At 48.3% G+C, this 24,520-nt stretch overlaps 1 protein-coding gene across 1 annotated transcript in view; it reads left to right on the forward strand.

The window, feature by feature from the left end:
• VPS35 (VPS35 retromer complex component) overlaps nt 1–24,520 on the forward strand; it is a 53,039-nt gene that overhangs the window by 15,711 nt on the left and 12,808 nt on the right. Inside the window, exons 3-12 of the mRNA XM_077288689.1 lie at nt 6,159–6,255; nt 6,611–6,734; nt 12,651–12,833; nt 13,183–13,396; nt 13,475–13,558; nt 14,024–14,133; nt 14,841–14,937; nt 17,766–17,914; nt 23,853–24,060; nt 24,135–24,290. Coding sequence (XP_077144804.1) covers nt 6,159–6,255; nt 6,611–6,734; nt 12,651–12,833; nt 13,183–13,396; nt 13,475–13,558; nt 14,024–14,133; nt 14,841–14,937; nt 17,766–17,914; nt 23,853–24,060; nt 24,135–24,290 — 1,422 coding nt within the window. The remainder of the gene's footprint in view (nt 1–6,158; nt 6,256–6,610; nt 6,735–12,650; nt 12,834–13,182; nt 13,397–13,474; nt 13,559–14,023; nt 14,134–14,840; nt 14,938–17,765; nt 17,915–23,852; nt 24,061–24,134; nt 24,291–24,520) is intronic.

The raw sequence follows: 24,520 nt of genomic DNA on the forward strand, positions 1-24,520 counted from the left end.
AAAATGAGTTTGATTAGGGAACGTGATAGGCCGCTCTGAACAAATGTGTTTTGAGCGAGCGCCTAAAACTATGCAAGTTGTGGATGGTCCTAATGTCTTGGGGTAGAGCATTCCAGAGGATTGGCGCAGCACGGGAGAAGTCTTGGAGTCGGGAGTGGGAGGTACGGATTAGTGCAGAGGTTAGTCGAAAGTCATTTGCAGAGCGCAGAGGTCGGTTAGGCCGATAGACAGAAATGAGGGAGGAGATGTAAGGGGGTGCCGCACTATTGAGAGCTTTGTGGGTGAGAACAAGTACTTTGAATTGTATCCTGTAATGAATGGGCAGCCAGTGTAACGACTGGCGAAGAGCGGACACGTCCGAGTAACGATTAGCCAGATGGACGACCCTGGCTGCTGCATTGAGGATAGACTGGAGAGGGGAAAGTCGAGTGAGGGGGAGGCCAATTAATAGAGCATTACAGTAGTCCAGACGGGAGTGGATTAGGGCGACAGTGAGAGTTTTTGTTGTCTCCATGGTGAGAAAAGGGCGGATTCTAGAGATGTTCTTTAGGTGTAAGCGGCACGAGCGGGCAAGACATTGTATGTGGGAGGTGAAGGAGAGATCGGAGTCAAACATAACACCCAGACAGCGTGCCTGCTGCCGGGGTGTTATGATGGTGCCACCCACAGAGAGGGAAATGTCAGATTTAGGGAGGTTAGTAGAAGGCGGGAGCAGAAGAAGTTCAGTTTTGGAGAGGTTGAGTTTCAGATAGAGAGCGGACATGATGTTGGAGACTGCAGACAGACAGTCAGTGGTGTTCTGTAGTACAGCGGGGGTAAGGTCAGGGGATGACGTGTATAGTTGTGTGTCATCAGCATAAAGATGGTACTGAAAACCAAATCTGCTGATGGTCTGTCCAATTGGGGCCGTGTAGAGGGAGAAGAGAAGGGGGCCAAGGACTGAGCCCTGGGGTACCCCGACAGTGAGAGGAAGAGGAGATGAAGTGGAGCCAGAGAACAGAACACTGAAGGAGCGTGCAGAAAGATAGGAGGAGAACCAGGAGAGAGCAGTGTCCTTAATGCCTAGTGACTGGAGCCTGGAGAGTAGGAGAGGGTGGTCAACAGTGTCGAAAGCTGCAGAAAGGTCGAGAAGAATGAGCAGAGAGTGGTCACCGTTACATTTTGCTGTCAGAAGGTCATTGGTCACCTTGATGAGTGCAGTTTCTGTCGAATGTAGGGCGCGGAAACCAGACTGAAGGGTCTAGAAGGGAATGGGTGGAGAGGTAACGGGTAAGGCGGGAGTAGACTAGGCGCTCCAGGAGTTTTGAGATGAAGGGGAGATTGGAGACTGGTCTGTAGTTATTTGTGCATGATGGGTCAAGGGTGGGTTTTTTTAGTAATGGAGTAATGATAGAGTGTTTGAAGGAGGAGGGAAAAATGCCAGAGGTAAGGGAGAGATTAAAAATTGTAGTTAGTTGAGTTGTGACGACTGGAGAGAGAGACTGGAGGAGGTGTGAGGGAATGGGGTCGGTGGTGCATGTAGTCAGACGAGAAGAGGAGAGGAGCTTGGAGACTTCTTCTTCTGTGATGGGATCGAATGTGGAGAGTGAGCCAGGGGAGATGCAGGGAGGGATGGGAGTCATTGCACTTGGTGTCTGGGAGCGGATTTCCTGACGGATATTGTCTATTTTCTCTATAAAGTGGGAGGCCAGGTCATCAGCACAAATGTCTGTGATAGGGGCTTGTGCTTTTGGCCTGAGGAGGGAGTGAAAGGTGTTAAAAAGTTTCTTGGGGTTGTTGGATAGTGAGGAGATGAGGGTGGTGTAGTAGGACTGTTTGGCAAGGTGAAGGGCAGAGTTATAGGTCCTTAAAGGGAACCTGTCACCACGTTTTTGGAAGATGGGATAAAAATAGCGTTAAATAGGGGCAGAGGTGGGCATTACATTAGTGTGTGTGTTATGCGTTTATTACCCACCTAAGTTGCCGAAATAACTTTGCAAAGTCTCCGTTTTCGCCTGTCAATCAGGCTGGTCAGGTCACATGGGCGTGGTGTCTTCACCCAGATTTGGCGTAGTTTTCCGTTGGTGGCGTAGTGGTGTGCGCATGCCCAAAGTCCGGAATCCTCTTCCAGGGGATTTAAAATAGCGCGGTGTTCGTTATTGCATTGGTGATCGGTGGGCGCGGCCATCTTCCTTTGGCCGCGCGTGCGCAGAAGCGGCGCTCTGCTGGCCGCGGCTTCAGGAAAATGGCCGCGGGATGCCGCGCGTGCGCAGATGGATATCGCGGCGGCCATTTTCCTGAAGCCGCGGCCAGCAGAGCGCCGCTTCTGCGCACGCGCGGCCAAAGGAAGATGGCCGCGCCCACCGATCACCAATGCAATAACGAACACCGCGCTATTTTAAATCCCCTGGAAGAGGATTCCGGACTTTGGGCATGCGCACACCACTACGCCACCAACGGAAAACTACGCCAAATCTGGGGGAAGACAACGCCCATGCGACCTGACCAGCCTGATTGACAGGCGAAAACGGAGACTTTGCAAAGTTATTTCGGCAACTTAGGTGGGTAATAAACGCATAACACACACACTAATGTAACGCCCACCTCTGCCCCTATTTAACGCTATTTTTATCCCATCTTCCAAAAACGTGGTGACAGGTTCCCTTTAACATAAATTTGAAGTGTATGAAGTCTTCTGGTGTGTGAGTTTTCCTCCATAAGCGTTCAGCACACCTAGAGCATCGCTGGAGAAATCGGGTTTGCGATGTGAGCCAGGGCTGTTTCACTCTGTGTTTGGAGGTTCTGATGGTGAGGGGAGCTACTTGGTCTAGGGTGCTTCTAAGAGCGTCATTGTAGTGATGTACAGCCAGATCAGGACAGGAAAAAGAGGAGATTGGGGACAGTGATGAATGTAAGGAATCTGAAAGTGTATGAGGGTTAATGGCTTGTAGATTTCTGAATGTGAGGTAGGTAGGAGAGTGCTGGGGTGGGCGAGGAATTGTGAGTGTGGAGGAGAGAATGTTGTGGTCAGAGAGGGGAAGTGGTGAGTTATCTAGGTGGGAGATTGAACAGAGCAGGACAAAGACCAGGTCCAGGGTGTTACCGTCTTTGTGTGTTTCAGAGGTTGAGAGCTGCGAGAGGCCTAGGGAAGTGGTTAGTGATAGAAGCTGGGATGCAGATGTGGAAGTGGGGCTGTTGATGGGAATGTTGAAGTCTCCCAGTATAAGGGTTGGTAGTTCTGAGGACATGAAGTGCGGCAGCCAGGCTGAGAAGTGGTCCAGGAAGTGGGTGGGTGAGCCTGGGGGCCGGTATATGACCGCTACTCTGAGGGAGAGGGGACGGAAGAGCCTGATGGTGTGGACCTCAAAAGAAGGGAATGAAAGTGAAGGAACTGGGGGTATAACCTGGAACGTGCATTGGGGGGACAAGAGTATGCCGACTCCACCACCAGGTCTGTTAGTGGGTCTTGGGGAATGGGAGAATTGTAAGCCACCATGGGAAATGGCAGCAGGGGAGACAGTGTCAGAGTCCTGGATCCAGGTTTCAGTGAGGGCCAACAGATTCAGAGAGTTGTTACATTACATTACATTACTGATCCTGAGTTCCATCCTGTATTATACCCCAGAGCTGCACTCACTATTCTGCTGGTGCAGTCACTGTGTCCATACATTACATTACTGATCCTGAGTTCCATCCTGTATTATACCCCAGAGCTGCACTCACTATTCTGCTGGTGCAGTCACTGTACATACATTACATTACTGATCCTGAGTTCCATCCTGTATTATACTCCAGAGCTGCACTCACTATTCTGCTGGTGCAGTCACTGTGTACATACATTACATTACTGATCCTGAGTTCCATCCTGTTTTATACTCCAGAGCTGCACTCACTATTCTGCTGGTGCAGTCACTGTGTACATACATTACATTACTGATCCTGAGTTACATCCTGTATTATACCCCAGAGCTGCACTCACTATTCTGCTGGTGCAGTCACTGTACATACATTACATTACTGATCCTGAGTTCCATCCTGTTTTATACTCCAGAGCTGCACTCACTATTCTGCTGGTGCAGTCACTGTGTACATACATTATATTACTGATCCTGAGTTCCATCCTGTATTATACCCCAGAGCTGCACTCACTATTCTGCTGGTGCAGTCACTGTACATACATTACATTACTGATCCTGAGTTACATCCTGTATTATACTCCAGAGCTGCACTCACTATTCTGCTGGTGCAGTCACTGTGCACATACATTACTGATCCTGAGTTCCATCCTGTATTATACCCCAGAGCTGCACTCACTATTCTGCTGGTGCAGTCACTGTACATACATTACATTACTGATCCTGAGTTACATCCTGTATTATACTCCAGAGCTGCACTCACTATTCTGCTGGTGCAGTCACTGTGTACATACATTACTGATCCTGAGTTCCATCCTGTATTATACTCCAGAGCTGCGCTCCCTGTAACTTCCATCCTGTCTCTGGTGTTTTTCTAGTGTTACGGTTCTGATGTGACCCCGCTGAGCTGTCAGTGTATGTTGGCGGTGCTGACATTACTCCCGCTGGCTTTCTGTAACGCTTGGTCCTCAGACGCCGTGTTTGTCTCTTTACTGTAAATCCACAGGCCGTTGTCTTTATATTTGCATGTAATTGTCAGCAGTGATGATGCGCTGCCGTACACTATCAGAAGTGCAGAACACTCGGCTCCCTCCATTCACTTCTATGGGGGATTAGTAAACTGCTGCACAATCATTCTTGGCTAGTGTGAAACGGTCTTTGTAGACGCTGTTCCCTTCTCGTTGCCCTCGCTTCCATTCCTCTATTAATCTGATGCATTGTTACATTAATTATAATTAATGGCCAGCTTTCTCCAGAGTTATTATTGTGCTGTAATAAAACTGCTTTGCATATGAATGATTGGACTCTTGTGGGGGCACATAGCGTTTTTAATTATATTTTCGGGATTGTAGGAAAGTGCACCTTCCTTGGCAAATTCACTGGACCTTTTGCAACGTGAAGTAAAACAATGCCGTGCCTGTTTGTTTTAATAGAGTGCAATGAATGAAATCAGAAAACATGCTGAAATTCAGGCATTTCTTATCAATCCTCATCTGCCTAATTTCCCATGGGACAGCGCCGAAAATTGCTCTCCTAATCAATGTAAATCACTGTGCGAGAGTGTGGGCTGGCAGGAGGAATTTAACCAGCAACGAGATGCAGCGAACGATCAGCCCGACCTGTCACATCCTGCTCGCCAATACTTCTTGATTATTTCAGTGTTGTATCCACAAGAATTTAACTACTATAATACTGCCCCTATGTACAAGAATATAACTACTATAATACTGCTCCCATGTACAAGAATATAACTACTATAATACTGCTCCCATGTACAAGAATATAACTACTATAATACTTCTCCTATGTACAAGAATATAACTACTATAATACTGCCCCCTATGTACAAGAATATAACTACTATAATACTGCTCCTATGTACAAGAATATAGCTACTATAATACTGCTCCTATGTACAATAATATAACTACTATAATACTGCCCCCTATGTGCAAGAATATAACTACTATAATACTGCCCCTATGTACAAGAATATAACTACTATAATACTGCTCCCTATGTACAAGAATATAACTACTATAATACTGCCCCTATGTACAAGACTATAACTACTATAATACTGCTCCTATGTACAGGAATATAACTACTATAATACTGCCCCCTATGTACAAGAATATAACTACTATAATACTGCTCCCTATGTACAAGAATATAACTACTATAATACTGCTCCTATGTACAATAATATAACCACTATAATACTGCTCCTATGTACAAGAATATAACTACTATAATACTGCCTCCTATGTATAAGAATATAACTACTATAATACTGCCTCCTATGTATAAGAATATAACTACTATAATACTGCCTCCTATGTACAAGAATATAACTACTATAATACTGCCTCCTATGTACAAGAATATAACTACTATAATACTGCTCCTATGTACAAGAATATAACTACTATAATACTGCCTCCTATGTACAAGAATATAACTACTATAATACTGCCTCCTATGTACAAGAATATAACTACTATAATACTGCCCCTATGTACAATAATATAATTGTTTTCTCAGGACAAGAACAAGCTGATGGACGCTCTGAAGCACGCATCGAACATGTTGGGAGAACTCCGCACTTCCATGTTGTCACCGAAGAGTTACTATGAGCTCTGTATCCTTTCAGTATATCCCCAGAGTTGATACGTTTGTGTAGGTACATAGTTTCCTGCTTGTGCTGTATTATGGAAGCAGTGAGCGCTCTTCCTATTGGGGGTGTCTGTGATGTTGGTGGTGATACTTAGTTCTCGGCTTACGTTGTTGGTTCCTGACGATTGTTAGAATGAAGTTGCAGAGATGAGTGAAGTCGCCATTATGTGTCGTCTGCTGTTGACTCCACTTTGCTGATCTGGGGGTTGTATGTGATGTCCCAGCTAAGGAAGGACCCCATAAATATGTGTATACGAAACACTTATGACTACATGGGTTATGCTGTAAATGGAGTGTGACTTTAACGTGACCCACCGCAGACATGGCCATCTCCGATGAGCTCCATTACCTGGAGGTGTATCTGACAGACGAGTTTGCCAAAGGAAGGAAAGTGGCCGATTTATACGAGCTTGTCCAGTATGCCGGGAACATCATCCCCAGGCTGTGAGTACCACTGCCATCACTACTTACTTCCCTTAACCCCTTAATGTAAAATGACTTGAGGGTCTGGGTGTTGAGGGGTCTCTGGCTGAACTTTGTCAGACCGCTTTTTTCCTGAAACATTTCAATACTGTGTTTCTCCTTCGCCTCATTGGGGGACACAGACCGTGGGTGTTATGCTGCTTTCCACTAGGAGGACACTAAGTGATACAAAGAAAGTTAGCTCCTTCCCTGCAGTATACACCTCTTGCTGGCTCTCAGCTAACCAGTTCTTGCTTAGTGTCTGTAGGAGGCACTTGGGTCTGTTTTCAGACCCCAACATTTTTTATTTTTATTTTCTGTAATTTTTTATTTTTTAATTAACGGAGTGAAGGGGGCGACGGATTCCTTTCTAGGGTCCGCTCTCCCCCGAACCATCAACAGGCAAGCACGGCGAGTATACGTCCCCGTACCTTTCCTGCGACGACTGGGGCACGCCTAATCTACACTAGGGCAACGGTTCCTATACGGTCCCGATCTCCCCACACCAGCAGCAGGCGACCACATGGAGTGTCGCCTCCATGTATCCTCTCCTGGAGCCAGGCCTAATGCCGGACAACTGGCCCTGTCCGCCCGGGGCTGAACTCCGTGGATGTACAGAGGCCCCTCTCTATGGCGTCCGAGCAGCCCCCACTGTCCCACCACTGTGAAAGCGGATGGCACAAGGAGGCGGACGGTTCCTCTCCACCTCCCTAACAAAAGGGATGATGGATTGAGGTTTATCCCTCTATCCCTGCACCATCCACGCTGCAATACCCGACATCCGTGGCGGCTCCATGCCGGGACGCGCACCGTTGGTGAGTGGATCCTGCCAGCAATGGGCTTCTGCAGCGGGATATTCACAGGCAGTCTCAGGCTTCCCTGTGGCCCACCTCCCTGAGGTAACGCTCCAGCCGGCTACAAAATTTAGCCCCCGGCTTCGGCCGATGTGTAGGCCACACCCCGGAAGCGCACTGTGGCACCCTAAGGCAGCTCTGCCTTTTTCCCTGGCGCTTTTCGCCTGGCACGGAAGCGCTCAATTTTCTCGAGCAACGCCCCTCACTTCTACGCTGGCGCCGGCTGCAGAAATTTAGGCCCTGGCTTGGGCCTATTCATGGAAGTCTCGAGGCTCCGCCCACGTCGTGCCTGTGGTTCCGCCCCCTGTATTGGCGCTTCTCGCTCGCTGCGAGATGTTACCTAAACCCACATGACCAGTATTACTGGTCTTAAAGTCACATGACCAGTATTCCCTGGTCTTAAAGGCACATGACCAGTATTCCCTGGTCTTAAAGGCACGCGACCAGTATTCCCTGGTCTTAAAGGCACATGACCAATCCGAAGCTGGTCATAAATGAGGAGCCCTCTGCCGCTGATCCCAGTGTAACTAGTTCCCTCAGTGGACTTCGTCACTGCCGCAACCATGGCTTTTCTGACCAAGAAATTGAATCCCTCCGTGGCTCGGAGTGCTCGCTGGACCGATATACATGGTCCCTCTCCTACATGGGATCCGTCGGCTAGCAGGGGCCGCGAGTATTCTAGAAACGTACAGGCATCTACAAAACGGAAGTTCTCATTTCATGATCTCTCTCCAAGGATTTGCTGACAACAAGACTCTGAACACGGATCGGATATTGCCTTGGACCTGGACTTGCCAGAGTTTCAGTAAAGGATGACTCGCCTATTTATATCATCATCCAATCTGTGTACATTGATGCGGACTCCGGTCCTGCTCTAGACTACACAGTGTCCCTCATAAGGAGACTAAACTCCCTCGTAGAGCATTTGTCATCCAGTCCGGATATGCGATTCACTGGACAGAAGCCTCTACGTGGGACGCCATGCCTGGTCTGATTTTTAAGGGCGACAGGCCCTTTAAAGGGCGCCGATCTCCCCACACCATCAACAGACGGGCACACGGAGTGTCGCCTCCAGGTATCCTCTTCTGCATCCAGGCCTAACGCCAGACAACCTGTCCTGTCCACCCGGAGACCTGAACTCTGTGGATGTACAGAGGCACCTTTTTCGGGCGTCTGAGCACCCCCCTCTGCATCACCACTATTTAACAGAAGATGCAAGAAGGCGGATGTTCCCTCTCCACTTCCCTGGTAAGAGGATGGTGGATCGAGGGTTCCTAATTTTTAACTCTGCAATGACCTGCTGGAAGCAGCCGCGCATTCTGCCACTTGGCAGATTAACCGGGTACAATCTCCTGTGGTTTACCTACCAGTATCCCTGCCCGATGTGTCATCAATTAAAAATGCCACGATCTGTCAAATAGCAAATCTGGTATGTTCCGTTTTGCGGCTACGGGTCCAGCCCTCTACCCTCCCTAGCCGCCGCATGGATTGCTAGAGCAACGGTCTCCTGCCTGGAGACCTTAACTACTTTGATTCACACCAGTAACCCTTTCCTGAAGACAGTGCAGCTGGTCAATCAAATCTTTTGAGCGGGAGACTAACGAAGGATCGTACGTTCCTACAGCCCCAACCAACAGTGAAACGGTTGTCCGGGACAGTCTAGATCTAAGGGATCTTGGTTCCTAAAAGGGGAACGAGAAGTAGGACCTATCCCGGACATCAAACTTCTAACAACCTTTCACAAGGTTCTTCTTCTTCGAATGGAGTTCCTCTGCTCAGCCATTACTTCAACAGAAAAAGGTGCAGTTTCTGGCATCCATCGACATTCGGGATGCTTACCCTCTTCAAAAATTCCTTCACTTTTCCATTCGTGAACAGTATTTAAGTCACGACCTTGTCCTTCGGCCTTGCTACTGCACCCAGAGTGTTCGCAAGGGTCATGGCGACTGTCATGTTCCTCTTGCACCTAGAGGCGTGGTTGTCCTGCCCTGTTTGGCCGACTGTTCACCTGCCCTTGCAGGACTACGCTAAGTCGTCTATATCACTTGCGATACCCTCTCACCTGGGCTGGTGACTAGACTTGGACAACTTCTCATTTCCATCCCAGCAGATATCCTTTTTGAGGATGATCCGGTACTCTTTCAGAAGGGTGGTAAATCTCCCTCCAGACAAGGTCATGGTCCTTCAACAGGGAGCTCGCGCACTTGCTCACTCATCCCCTCATTTCATTCGATTTGCTGGGAGGGTTCTGAGGAAAAAAAATGGAGACGACAATGGAAGCAGTTTCCTTTATTCCGTTAGTTTTCAGCAAGTCAAGCAGACTTTCAGACGATAGTCTCTGAGCTCCTTCTTCATCCAGGGCCTTTCTCCCGGTTCAGTGGTTACTAGTAACTTCCAGTGCCAGTCCTCTTCTCCCGATCATTGCTCTGGAGATCCGAAAGGTAGTCCTACAGTAGGTCCACTGCCTTATGGCGGGTCAACCCATCTGAATTCAATTGGACAATGCCACGGCTGTGCCATACGTCAATCATCTAGCAGGTACCCACATTCAGGCACCATGGCCGAGGTACCTCACATTCTCACATGGGCCGAGATCTATCACTCGGTGATCTCGGCAGTACATATCCCAGGAGTATAACTCTGGGCTGCGAACATATTCAGCCATCAGGGTTTCGCCTCAAGTGAGTGGGAACTTCACCCGGAAGTCTTCCATCAGACCTGCCTTCACTGGAGCTCTCCAGTTGTAGTTCGGATGGCATCCTGACTGATCGCCTGTGTACTCGAGTTTGTCGTTCGGCCTCGAGATCCAAGAGCCATCGCACTGCATGCTCTGGTTCTTCCGTGGTACCAGTTTCCACAACTCCCCGTTCACTACTTCCGAAAGCTTTTCAGAAGCAGAAAGGGCCCCAGTGATCCTCGGAAATCCGCACTGACCACGTCCGTTTATTTGCTTGCGGAGCTGGTAGCTTTCTGCCTTTCTGCAACAAAACTGCAAGTAGGGACCACCTCGCAGGAAGTTTTCACATGTAGTCCTTCCCTATCGCATACCGTTAGATCATTGGGATCTATTCTATTAGGGAAGGTCGCCCCTTTTTTCTCGGCGATATCCTCATCCTGACGAGTCTTCGGTGCTAACGGGTCCTTCCAGACTTTTTTCCCTTATTTCCTTCAAGGCAAGGTTGTCCTCAGGCCTTCCCCGTCCTTTGTTACCAAGGTGGTATTGTATTACCACTGTTATGAAGGCATAGTTCTTCCCTCATCTCTTTCGGCACCAGTCCACAAAATGGAATGAGTTCCCCATATTCCGGACAAAGCGAGTGCTCTGAGTAGGTACGTCTCGAGGACAGCGTCCTTCCGAAGGTTGGACACTGTATCTTGGGCTTCCTGACGGTAAGAGGAAGGCTTCCTGACGTTTACAGGAAGGGTTTAGCCGTCTTCATCGGCCATTTAGCCTGGTGTATTCCTTTCACCATCCAGGAGTCCTTCCGTGTTAGATGTCAGCCTATCTCCCTGTCTATCGTGGGTTCTAGGCACCAGGCGTCGACAAGACACGCCTGTAGGCTTGCGGATTCATCCAGTCCGCATGCATTCTTCAAGCATTATAATTCCCAGACTTCCACAGATGTGAGTCTGGGCAGGCGGACTCTGCAGGCCGCGGTGGCTCACTTGTAAGTAGCGGTGACACAGGGCCTGATCTGATGTTGTCCCCACCCAGGGACTGCTTTGGTACGTCCCACGGTCTGTGTCCCCCAATGAGGCGAAGGAGAAAGAGGGATTTTTGTGTACTCACCGTAAAATCCTTTTCTCCGAGCCAATCATTGGGGGACACAGCTCCCACCCTGGTATTGGCTTATGCTTGTTTTTATAATCCGATATGCTATACTCTCATATATAATATGACATGCTGTAAGCTAATATGTTGTTACTGATCTCCTACTGCTTTTACACCGAACTGGTTAGCTGAGAGCCAGCAGGAGGGTGTATACTGCAGGGGAGAAGCTAACTTTCTTTGTATCACTTAGTGTCCTCCTAGTGGCAAGCAGCATAACACCCACGGTCTGTGTCCCACAATGATTCGCTCTGAGAAAAGGATTTTACGGTGAGTACACAAAAATCCCTCTATTTGCGTTATATAAAATTTAGATTTTAGCAGGTTCAAGTCCCCTAAGGGGACTAAAAAATGCTTTAAAATGTGTAGAAAAATAAATGACAAATTTGTTTTGCCCCAGTAAAAAAAATAAATAAATGAAATAAATCATATTTTTTTACACTTATGTTAACTGAAAGCCCGATCTATCAAGATATAAAATGTATAAAACTATATAGTAAACGACGAAAAGAGAAATCGAATTGCAATAAAAAGGAATAAAAATTTCATATGAACCGCAATTTGGTATCCATAAAAGGCGTACGAAAATCAAGCCCTCATTCAGCTCAATCAATGGAAAAACAGACGTTGCTGATCTCCAAAAAATAGCAACATAAGCCCAACTTTTTTATTTAAAAATAAATAAATAGATAATAATAATATAAATAAATAAAAAATATATGTGTGTGTATATATGTATGTGTATCTGTATTTTATTTATTTTTGTTACAAATTTCGGAATCTTTATTTTTTTCATCATTACATATGCCACCAAATAATCTATACATGTTTATCATTATAATCGGACTCACCTGGAGAGTCGTGTTTCATTTTTACCATTCGGTGAGCGCTGTTAACTAAACCTAGACACAAATGAGTTTTTTTTTGTTTGTTTGTTTTTGTTTTTTCATTAGTGATATTTTTTTTTCCTCATTTTTCAGTAGCTTAAAAAGTTATGTTTCTTGGAGAAATGGAAACGTAAAACCCCAAAAATTGGTTGCGGTGGAGTCGAAGGGATAATGCCCTGTTATGATCAGTGGGATAGTAGGGCGTTGTCAGCCCCCATAATGATTAGTGGGTGTCACAACTCTGAGACCTTTGTCGGATATGTCACCGGTGTAGTGATGACTCTGCGTAGTCTGGGGTACTCATCCTCTGCCGTGCTTTCTCTTGCAGGTATCTGCTGATCACCGTTGGTGTTGTCTACGTGAAGTCCTTCTGCCAGTCCAGGAAGGACATCCTAAAGGACATGGTGGAGATGTGCCGCGGGGTCCAGCATCCGCTGCGGGGGCTCTTCCTGCGCAATTACCTCCTGCAGTGCACAAGGAACATCCTGCCGGACGAAGGAGAGCAGACCCAGTAAGGACATTCTGCACTTTTGGAAAAGTTTTGTTACTTCACAGAAAGTTGTCAAAAGTTTTGATCACTGGGGGTCCGAGGTTCCCACCAATAGCTAAAGCAAAGAGACATATGCGCTTGAGCAAGCGCCGCTCTTCTCCTTCGTTAGAGACTTTATCGAGTCCGTCTGCCCCTCTTGTTATTCATCCTATTTCCTGGACCCCTTGTGAATGACAGAAGGGGCATGGGTTAGCGGCTGGGGGTAACGATTGTACATTTGGGTCGCGTCCATCCTGCTTATTGGCCGCTGTCGTTTACAGGATTGATAATCCAGATTTTTTTCTGAATTTTATGTCTTTTTATTTTGCAGTGAGGAAATTACAGGAGACATCAGTGACTCCATGGACTTCGTGCTGCTGAATTTTGCAGAAATGAACAAGCTGTGGGTGCGCATGCAGCACCAGGGCCACAGCCGGGACAAAGAGAAGAGGGAACGCGAGAGGCAGGAACTTCGGATTCTGGTCGGGACCAACTTAGTCCGACTCAGTCAGCTGGAGGGAGTCAACGTGGAGCGGTACAAGCAGGTGAGCTGTGCGGGCTTTACGTCTGCAGACTGGCACTTCGGGGAAGTCGTGGTTTATGGCGCCTTATTTCTCCTGTAGATCGTGTTGCCCGGAATACTGGAGCAGGTAGTTAACTGCAGGGATGCACTGGCCCAGGAATACCTCATGGAGTGTATCATACAGGTGAGCCTCCATTCATTTCTTTCTTTTGCTGGGTGTCTGTCCTAGGCGTCTTCCTTCAGGAGCGCACCGCTCCCCTTCCTCCCGGCTTCCTGCCTGCTCCATAGTGATTGACAGTTTGGACCGTGGCAGCGCCGCTGACTTGATCTGCACGCTCTCCCATGATCCAAGCTGAGGCACAGTATCGGAGGAGCAAATGGACGCTAAGTCTAGTTAGTTCAGGCAGCAAATGATATAAAACCATTTTTCTGCACAACTAAATACAGAAACCCATAGTGAGAGTCATAGTGATAAGTCCCTAATAACACCGTGTACGTAGCCTAAAATGAGGTGTCGGGGGACATCCTGACTCCCCTTAAATCCTGGACTACCCCTCGCAGGCATTTTTCCTTATTTATTTTTATACTACAAGTAGCTACGAAACCGAACCCCGATATTTCTGTAATTCGCTGTTCATTGGCGTTTTAGGTCTTCCCTGATGAATTTCATCTCCAGACACTGAACCCTTTCTTGCGCTCGTGTGCAGAGCTCCACCAAAATGTGAACGTGAAAAACATCATCATCGCTTTAATCGACAGGTAAGTGTCTGCCAACTCACCGGCATTGGTGGTACACCGACGGAGGGGCAGGGGGGGGGAGAGATGGCAGAAAGGTGTGTGACTGATCTGTATATTGTGTTCCATCTCTTCACACAATCCTCTGTAAGCTAAGCACATCCACAGCACAGACTCCCTTCCTCTCTCTCTCAGCCTCCCTGCTTCTGCCTCCCTGCCCTGCCTTTGGCCTCCCTGCCCTGCCTTTGGCCTCCCTGCCCTTCCTTTGGCCTCCCTGCCCTTCCTTTGGCCTCCCTGCCCTTCCTTTGGCCTCCCTGCCCTTCCTTTGTCCTCCCTGCCCTTCCTTTGTCCTCCCTGCCCTGCCTTTGGCCTCCCTGCCCTTCCTTCTGCCGCTCCTTCGAACCTGCCCTTTCCCAGCCATCCTGCCTCTCCAACTTCCAACTCACTGCCCCTTTCTTCCTCCGACATCATCTATGGGGGACAGTAAAGGGTCCCCTATTCTCGTTACACAGTCGGCCTTTCATATAATGTGTATTGGAGGTTTGCCTGGTTTTCTTTCTTTACTGACAACAACCAGAGATATTTAAAATGGCGCGTAATTGAAATCTAAAGCCTATCTGTAATATGGAGGCCTACTGACTAGGTAGTGATTTAAGCTTTATTTGCGTAAAACCCTGTAATGTGTTTTCTGATGTGACCTCAGTCTGCCGCGTCTCCACTTCTTTTTGCAGGTTAGCCCTGTTTGCACATCGAGAAGACGGACCTGGGATCCCTGCGGACATCAAGCTGTTTGACATTTTCTCCCAGCAGGTGGCCACAGTTATACAGGTGAGGACACAAAGGGCCGGACTAGTATAAAGTGATTGCATATTGCTAGGCTGTGCCATTGCTTTGTGATCGGCAGGGGTCCACCCTGAGAGTGAAGGGTCCGCAGTAATGGCTGCACCCATCCTCCGTCTTCCAGGCTCTGGGGCGTGCAGTTCCTGGAAGAAATCCATGCCTCCTGTCCTCATTGTAATACTTACCGTATATACTCGAGTTTAAGCCGAGAATTTCAGCCCATTTTTTTAGGCTGAAATTGCCCCTCTCGGTTTATACTCGAGTCATACCCAGGGGTCGGCAGGGGAGGGGGAGCGGCAGCTGTCTAATCATACTCACCTGCTCCTGGCGCGGTGTCCCTGGTTTTCCGAACGCCGGCAGCTTCTTCGTGTAGTGAGCGGTCACATGGTACCGCTCATTACAGTAATGAATATGGAACCGACTCCACTCCCATAGGGGTGGAGCTGCATATTCATTACTGTAATGAGCGGTACCATGTGACCGCTCAATACAGGAAGAAGCTGCCGGCGCCTGGAGAACCAGGGACGTGCAGGGACCGCACCAGGAGCAGGTGAGTATGACGGGGGGAACAGTGCGCGATATTCACCTGTCCCCCGTTCCACCGTCTGCGCCGCTCTGTCTTCCTCGTCCTCTGCAGTGGCGCTCCTGTCAGAGGGCGCAATGACGCGATTAGTGTGCGCGCCGCCCTCTGCCTGAACAGTCAGTGCAGAGGAAGACGGAGCGGAGCCGACGGTGGAACGCGGACAGGTGAATATAGCAAGTGTCGGGGGCCTGAGCAACGAGAGGTGAGTATGTGATTTTTTTTTTTTTTTTTTTTTTTTTAAATCGCAGCAACAGCATATGGGGCAAATGTCTGTATGGAGCATCTTATGGGGCCATAATCAGCATTTGTGCAGCATTATATGGGGCAAATATCTCTATGGAGCATCTTATGGGGCCATAAATAGCATTTGTGGAGCATTATATGGAGCAAATATCTCTATGGAGCATCTTATGGAGCCCATCATGAACTGTATGGGGCTCCTGATTCAATATGGATATTCAAAAACACTTAACCTACTGATGTCTCAATTAATTTTACTTTTATTGGTATCTATTTTTATTTTTGATATTTACCGGTAGCTGCTGCATTTTCCACCCTAAGCTTATACTCGAGTCATTAAGTTTTCCCATTTTTTTTGTGGCAAAATTAGGGGTCTCGGCTTATACTCAAGTATATATGGTAACCCCTTCCCATCAGCTTCAGTTACATCCCCGGATTCCTGCGCCCTGCACTCAGAAATACATACCTCATCCTCTATTCTGTGGGCTCTGCTTTCGGGGGATCTTCTGCGCAAGCATCGGTGAGTCACTTTGACCTCCGGTGTGTGTGCCAGTAAGATGCTCTCCCCGCTTCCTCCCTGCTCAGTCATCGTTAGGAACCATGTGTACATGGTGATGACTATGCAGGGAGGAAATGGGGAGAGCACCTTATCTGCACTCACACTGGAGGTCACTGGTGCGGAAGTCGCCTGCGCAGAAGATCATGCACCCATAGAAGGGGGAGTGAGATTTGTATTCCTGAGGGAGAGCAGGGCGCAGGCGTGGGATTTTGGGGCAGTAACTGACGCTGATGGGAGGGGGGTAGTATTACAATGAAGACAGGGATTTCTTCCAGGTACTGCACGCCCCGGAACATGGATGAAATCCTAAGAATATTAAGATTTCTCAATAACAAGACCATTGATATGAGTCATACAAGCAGGACTGGTGTAAGATTTCTATTACCTGTATGCCCATATTAATAGGTCATATACTTCCCGAGGGTGATCGATTCCCTTTAATGAAGCCGTCTTACATTGAAGGTCATTATTGGACTGTTGGTGTCCCCACTTGACAGATGTTTGGTTCTCAAAGACGCCATGTTGACGTAGAACTGACAGTTTGCCTATTAGGTGCTTCCTTCAGTAGGGTCTTACAGACAGCCTGCTCCCTCTGTATACTGTGACCACCTTTTGATCAGATGCCTGCTCCCTGTGTTAAACCACTTAGGTGCTGCTGTCAGCAAGGGCCAGGGCATCAGGAGCATTCTGCATCCAGAGTTAGACCTGGCTCTAGTTCCGGCTGCAGCGGGGTTGGGGTTGGAGTCTGCTTTGGTCCCGGCCGTGGCAGGGTTGGGGTTGGAGTCTGCTTTGGTCCCGGCCGTGGTGGGATTGGGGTTGGAGTCTGCTCTGGTTCCGGCTGTGTTGCGGTTGGAGTCTGCTCTGGTCCCTGCCGTGGCTGGGTTGGGGTTGGAGTCTGCTTTGGTCCCGGCCATGGCGGGATTGGAGTCTGCTCTGGTTCCGACCGCGGCGGGCTTGGAGTCTGCTCTGGTTCCGGTCGCGGCGGGGTTGGAATCTGCTCTGGTTCTGGCCGCGGCGGGGTTGGAGTCTGCTCTGGTCCTGGCCGCGGCGGGGTTGGAGTCTGCTCTGGTTCCGGCCGCGGCGGGGTTGGAATCTGCTCTGGTCCTGGCCATGGCGGGGTTGGGATTGGAGTCTGCTCTGGTCCTGGCCGCCATGGTGGGGTTGGAGTCTGCTCTGGTTCTGGCCGTGGTGGGGTTGGGGTCGTTGTCTGCTCTGGTCCTGGCCGTGTTGGGGTTGGGGTCGTGCTCTGGTCTCGGCCATGGCGGGGTTGGAATCTACTCTGGTTCCAGCCTCGGCGGGGTCTGGAGTCGGAGTCCACTCTGTTCTCGGCCGCGGCAGGGTTGGAGTCATACGCAGCCAACAGATGGGGTTAAAGCAATTTTCCTGTGCATAATATGTCCTAATCTCGGTCCTCGCTCTTTTCCATGCCCACAGTCTCGCCAGGACATGCCCTCTGAAGACGTTGTGTCTTTGCAAGTGTCTCTTATTAACTTGGCCATGAAGTGCTATCCTGATCGAGTGGATTATGTAGATAAAGTGCTGGAGACGACAGTGGAAATCTTCAACAAGCTGAACCTTGAACAGTGAGTAGATGACAGTAATAGATCGGTCTTGCAAACAATAAAAACCCCACATAATGCATCCTCCGGAGCTGACGTTCCCTGCTGTTGTGCAGCACAGTGTCATCTGTCAGATGTTGTCATGAATCCACACCGCTGCCACCAATTTGTCACGATTCCACACCGCTGCACCCAATTTGTCATGATTCACACAGTGACCGTCACCCCTACGTCACGGATCGGGGTGACTTTAGGCCAACAGACGGCTATCACATGTGCAGGGGGGCTTATCTTAGTTATCCCTCCACTGCTACAATGTGATGAAAAAACACAAGGCTATTGACCTCTTAGTTTACTGCAGGGGCTTATTTTAGGTATCCCACTGCTCTTCAATATACCACGAACTGCAGGGATTTATGTATATCCCGCTTACAGTTCCACTTGAAACTTGCAGCTCTCTGGCGCCCCCCTTACTCTCAGGTCAAATTAGGTACTGCACCTAGGGTGATTAGTCGCCAGAAAGGCTGCCTGCTTTGTACTGCCTATTGGGCACGCTGCAGCGAGGCGATATAAATACTCCCACTCAGGCAGGAACAATAATTATCAACGCCCCCCAACTACCCAGTACAACGGTATGCTGCCACCAGCTTCGATTAAACGGGTCCGAAGCTAACCCAAAACAGTAGCGTAATTCCCTTCAGAAGGCTTAAGGTACGTTTTAGAACAGGAGAACGGAAACTAGTAATTTATATATTTTACTCCGAAAAGGGAGTGTTTACAAAAGACATATAAGGATGTTACAATATGAGACAATTGAGATATGTACAAGGTAATTATAAAAATAACAGGGATTAAAGGGCCACTGTCACCCCCTGGAGCCGTTATAAACTAAAAGAGCCACCTTGTGCAGCAGTAATGCTGCATTCTAACAAGGTGGCTCTTTTAGTTTTAGGTGCATGTATTACCAAAATAAAGGGTTTTATATTTTCGCCAAAATACCTTTCTTTAGCCAGGGAGGCAGGTCCTCACCCCCCTGCTTGTAACGCCACATTGCCATCACTCAAATGTTCAGGGGTGCCGGGCACCGCCCCCTCAGCGCTGTTTACCCATGAAAACCGGCGCCTGCGCTGTGTATCGCTGTTTGGTGCAGGCGCAGAGAGCTCTGGCCGTCTGACGTCACAGCCAGGCTTGCAGACTGCGCCTGTGCGGCCGCCCTGCTTGTGAATCCCAGCCCCGCACTGTGCATAATGCATAGCACACTGCGGGGCTGGGATTACCAAGGTGGGTGGCCGCACAGGCGCAGTCTGCAAGCCTGGCTGTGACGTCAGACGGCCAGAGCTCTCTGCGCCTGCACCAAACAGCGATACACAGCGCAGGCGCCGGATTTCATGGGTAAACAGCGCTGAGGAGGCGGTGCCCGGCACCCCTGAACATTTGAGTGACGGCAATGTGGCGTTACAAGCAGGGGGTGAGGACCTGCCTCCCTGGCTAAAGAAAGGTATTTTGGCGAAAATATAAAACCCTTTATTTTGGTAATACATGCACCTAAAACTAAAAGAGCCACCTTGTTAGAATGCAGCATTACTGCTGCACAAGGTGGCTCTTTTAGTTTATAACGGCTCCAGGGGGTGACAGTGGCCTTTTAAATAAGAAAGGTAAAACTCACATGTTCTCAGTTATTCAGGCAGACCCCAGATGTCCCAGTGCATAGTACAGCTCCTCAGGCAAAAAACTGCTGACTCTAGGCTGGGTTAAGAGTAGAGACTTAGGGTACCTTCACACTGGTCGATTCTGCTACGATTACGACGCATTTGCGTCATATTCGACATCGCAGTACGAGCTCGCAGCCAGCGGTCACACTCTACGATGTTAACGCTTTTTCTGACGTAGTTGCGATGTGAACGTCACGCGTCGCAATCGTACGCTACCCTTCACACCGCCATAGTCCTACGACTCCGAGCGTGACGTATTACCAGCATGGGCGTGCTAAAACGTCACGCCCAATCAGGAGACAGGTATGCGGAAGCCCAACCCACGTAGTCGCATTACGAGCTCGTATGACCGCCGTCACATACTACGATTTCGACCGCCACAGCGGGACATTTACGACGAAAGAAAGTTCTGCTCTTTTCTTTCACATCGTACGATGCTGGGCTGCGTCGCAAATCGTAACGCCATGTCACACTTTGCAACCTCGGAACGAGGACGGATAAACGTCACAAATCGAACGCTCGTTCAGACTTTGATTGCACAGTGTGAAGGGGCCCTTATATACTCTAGCCTCGGGGCATCACTAAAGGGCTGGTTAATTGTATGCACTGAGGTCAGAGATCTTTACGTTCTGAGACTCTGGAGACAAAGACATTCCTGACTGAGTAAGGAGGGACCATAGGTGGCTTTGCAGGATTGGTCACCTGCAGTTTAACCCCTTCAAGTCGCGGCCCTTTTTTGTTTTTGCGTTTTCGTTTTTCACTCCCCTCCTTCCCAGAGCCATAACTTTTTTATTTTTCCGTCAATATGGCCATGTGAGGGCTTATTTTTTGCGGGACGAGTTGTACTTTTGAACGACACCATTGGTTTTACCATGTCTTTTACTAGAAAACGGGAAAAAAATTCCAAGTGCGGTGAAATTGCAAAAAAAGTGCAATCCCACACTTGTTTTTTGTTTGGCTTTTTTGCTAGGTTCACTAAATGCTAAAACTAACCTGCCATTATGATTCTCTAGGTCATTACGAGTTCATAGACACCTAACATGTCTAGTTTATTTTTTATCCAAGTCATGAAAAAAAATTCAAAACTTTGCTTAAAAAAAAAAAAAAGTGCCATTTTCCGATACCCGTAGCGTCTCCATTTTTCATGATCTGGGGTCGGGTGAGGGCTTATTTTTTGCATGCCGAGCTGATGTTTTTAATGATACCATTTCGGCGCAGATACGTTCTTTTGATCGCCTGTTATTGCATTTTAATGCAATGTCGCGGTGACAAAAAACGTAATTCTGGCGTTTCGGATTTTTTTCTCGCTACGCTGTTTAGCGATCAGGTTAATGCTTTTTTTTAATTGATAGATAAGGCGATTCTGAACGCGGCGATACCAAATATGTGTATGTTTGATTTTTTTTTATTATTTAGGATGGGGCGAAAGGGGGGTGATTTAAACTTTTATAATTTTTATATTTTTTTTTTTCATATTTTTTAAAACATTTTTTTTTTACTTGTGCCATGCTTCAATAGCCTCCATGGGAGGCTAGAAGCTGGCACAACTGGATCGGCTCTGCTACATAGCAGCGATCATCAGATCGCTGCTATGTAGCTGAAATGCAGGTGTGCTATGAGCGCCGACCACAGGGGGGCGCTGACAGCAGGCCGGCATCAGTAACCATAGAGGTCTCAAGGACCTCTATGGTTACTGTCCTAACACATCGCCGACCCCCGATCATGTGACACGGGTCGGCGATGACGTCATTTCCGGCCGGATGCGGTACTTAAATGCTGCTGTCTGCGTTTGACAGCGGCATTTAACAGGGTAATAGCGGCGGGTGAATAGCGATTTCACCCGCCGCTATTGCGCGCACATGTCAGCTGTACAAAACAGCTGACATGTCGCGACTTTGATGCGGGCTCAGCGCCGGAGCCCACATCAAAGGGGGATTCACGGCATGCGCAGTACATGTACGGCGCATGTCGTGAAACGGTTAAAGCCACACCCTGCTCACACACAAGCTTCAGGTTACCCAGTGTCTGCCATGTGTTTTTGGGACCATGGTCAGAAGTGCAAAAATCCATCAGCTATGGTTTTTACATTATCGTGACATACATTTTCTTCACAGATGTGTCATCATTTCACATCAGCAGCAGAATCATCGATCAGGAGAAGTTCTGCAACTTTCTCGTAGACCGTCCTCGCCACCTCCAATAAAAAAAACATAGGTCATCAAGATCCCATCACTTTATAGCACGGGGAATCAAGCATCCACAGAAAATGAGAAATGTAGGATCATTAGTAGCCCAATCTTGAGCAAGGGGGTCCCAAAGTCCCCCTGTGTGCAGTAGTGAGCATGTGCGGCCGCCGCCGCTATAGACGTGCATGGAGCAGGTGTTTGCACATGCTCAGTAATACTCCATTCATAAAGGACTTTGAGACCCCTGTTCTCTCGTAAGTCGTGCCCTCCAGCAATGTGGGACAACTTTTTAAAGGAGAAGAGTTGCCTACATTTTAAGAAGCCCTAAAGTAGGGTAGGGTTATATAAGTATGGCTGTCGGCATCTGGATATAGACAAGGATATTTCTGCTCCTATTAGTCTGACTCTCGCCTCTGTCATCTCCGCGTGTCATGTACACGGGCGCCTGCAGACCCCTCTTCATGCCGCAATCAAGTGTATAAATAGCTGGTACATCTCGTTCCCTCCGAAGCATCGGCTTATGGTGACGGCTGCTCCGATCCACGGTCAGGTTTCATGTTTTGACGGATCTCTGTGTGGGAATCACTTTGTAAATTTTTGCTTTAACGACTGGAGAAAAGAAGAGAAGTTGTTGCTTAGGAAACCATTCTCTTAACGAGCCGTTGTCCATTGTCCCTTTATGTAGAGCCGCTCGTCAACAGGAAAGCAGTCGCTGCCCTATATAATATGGTGACAAAGCCAGAGATTGTGCGCTCAAGAGTAATGAGCAGCACAGGATCTGGGGCCGCGCACATCAGGGCGCCGTCTGGGGCCGCACACATTAGGGCACCGTCTGGGGCCGCTCGCATCAGAGCGCTGTCTGGGGCTGCACACATCTAAAATACAGCCACACCATGACCAGACCACATATTACCACCACATAGTGACCAATAATAATACATACATGGGACAAATACCACCACACCATGACCACACCGAACACAACCACCACATAGTGACCGAATACTACAATACTGATCATTAATAAATAACACAATACTAATTTTACCATAAGTGCCATTATACACAGGAGCTTTGTATATAGTGTCAGTGTGCAGGTAATATGCAGTGATCACTGGTGACATTATACAAAGGAGCTCTGTATATAGTATACAGTGTATAGTGTCAGTGTACAGTTAACACACTGACTCAGCGGTGACGTCTCTAGTTGAAGTCCTTCTTATTCGCTTTTCTTCTTCATCCAGCACAGACCGCCATCACTTCTTCCAGCCAAGGCTCGTCTCTGCAGAAAATAAGTTATCTAAAACACATTCCCCAATTTTTCACCAATCTCTACACTATGCCAGATGAAGAAAAAAAGCGACCGTGTCGCCTTGCACATTAACAGGACCACCCCCCACACTGAAAACAGTATCCTGAAAAATAATATCCTTTAATTAGCCCCTACAGTAACAATATCCCACATTCTGGCCCCAAGTGTCCTGCGATTCTACCTCATGTCTCTCCATACCTCTCCCATGTCTCTCCATATTGCCCCATAGTCATCCATAATAGTATAATGCATCATATAGTCATATATAGCAGTATAATGTACCCCATACTCAGAGTATTATGCACCTCTCATAGCTGTATAATGCACCCCCCCATGGCGGTATAATGCACCCCCATGGCTGTATTATAACCCAGAGCTGCAGTCACTATTCTGCTGGTGCAGTCACTGTGTACATACATTACATTACTGATCCTGAGTTACATCCTGTATTACACCCCAGAGCTGCACTCACTGTTCTGCTGGTGCAGTCACTGTGTACATACATTACATTACTGATCCTGAGTTACATCCTGTATTATACCCCAGAGCTGCACTCACTGTTCTGCTGGTGCAGTCACTGTGTACATACATTACATTACTGATCCTGAGTTACATCCTGTATTATACCCCAGAGCTGCACTCACTATTCTGCTGGTGCAGTCACTGTGTACATACATTACATTACTGATCCTGAGTTACATCCTGTATTATACCCCAGAGCTGCGCTCACTACTCTGTGATGTCCCTTTCAGCATCGCCACTAGCAGCGCTGTCTCCAAGGAGCTGACGCGGCTCCTGAAGATCCCGGTGGACACTTATAATAACATCCTGACTGTTCTGAAGCTCAAGCACTTCTACCCGCTCTTCGAATACTTTGACTACGAGTCCAGGAAAAGCATGAGCTGCTACGTGCTGAGCAGCGGGCTGGAGTACAACACGGAGGTCGGATCCCAGGAGCAGGTAATGTGGGCGCAGCGCTGCCGCCTCTCCGCCATGCCTGGACTGCTTTGCATTAACACTGGCTTCATTGACAGGTGGACGCCATCATGAATCTAGTATCGACGCTCATCCAGGACCAGCCAGACCAGCCGGCCGAAGACCCCGATCCCGAAGACTTTGCTGACGAGCAGGGTCTCGTCGGGAGGTTCATTCACCTTCTGAGGTCCGACGACCCCGACCAGCAGTACCTGGTAAGGAACGTCCTAGTAATGGCCGGTCACTGGTTAATGGAGGTAGATGAGAACGCACTTCTCCCTGCTCCGCAGATCACCGGCTCCGTACAGATAATTACATGGGAGCACTGCGCTCCTATTAACGGCATCCAGTATCCTAATTCTCCGCACTATCAGCCCAGATTTAATATCCTTTATCATTTTATGGAATCGCAGCAGATGCCTGGATGTGAGTCAGCGCGGCCCCC

Source organism: Ranitomeya variabilis, chromosome 2, assembly GCF_051348905.1.
Source record: "Ranitomeya variabilis isolate aRanVar5 chromosome 2, aRanVar5.hap1, whole genome shotgun sequence".
Lineage (NCBI taxonomy): Eukaryota > Metazoa > Chordata > Amphibia > Anura > Dendrobatidae > Ranitomeya > Ranitomeya variabilis.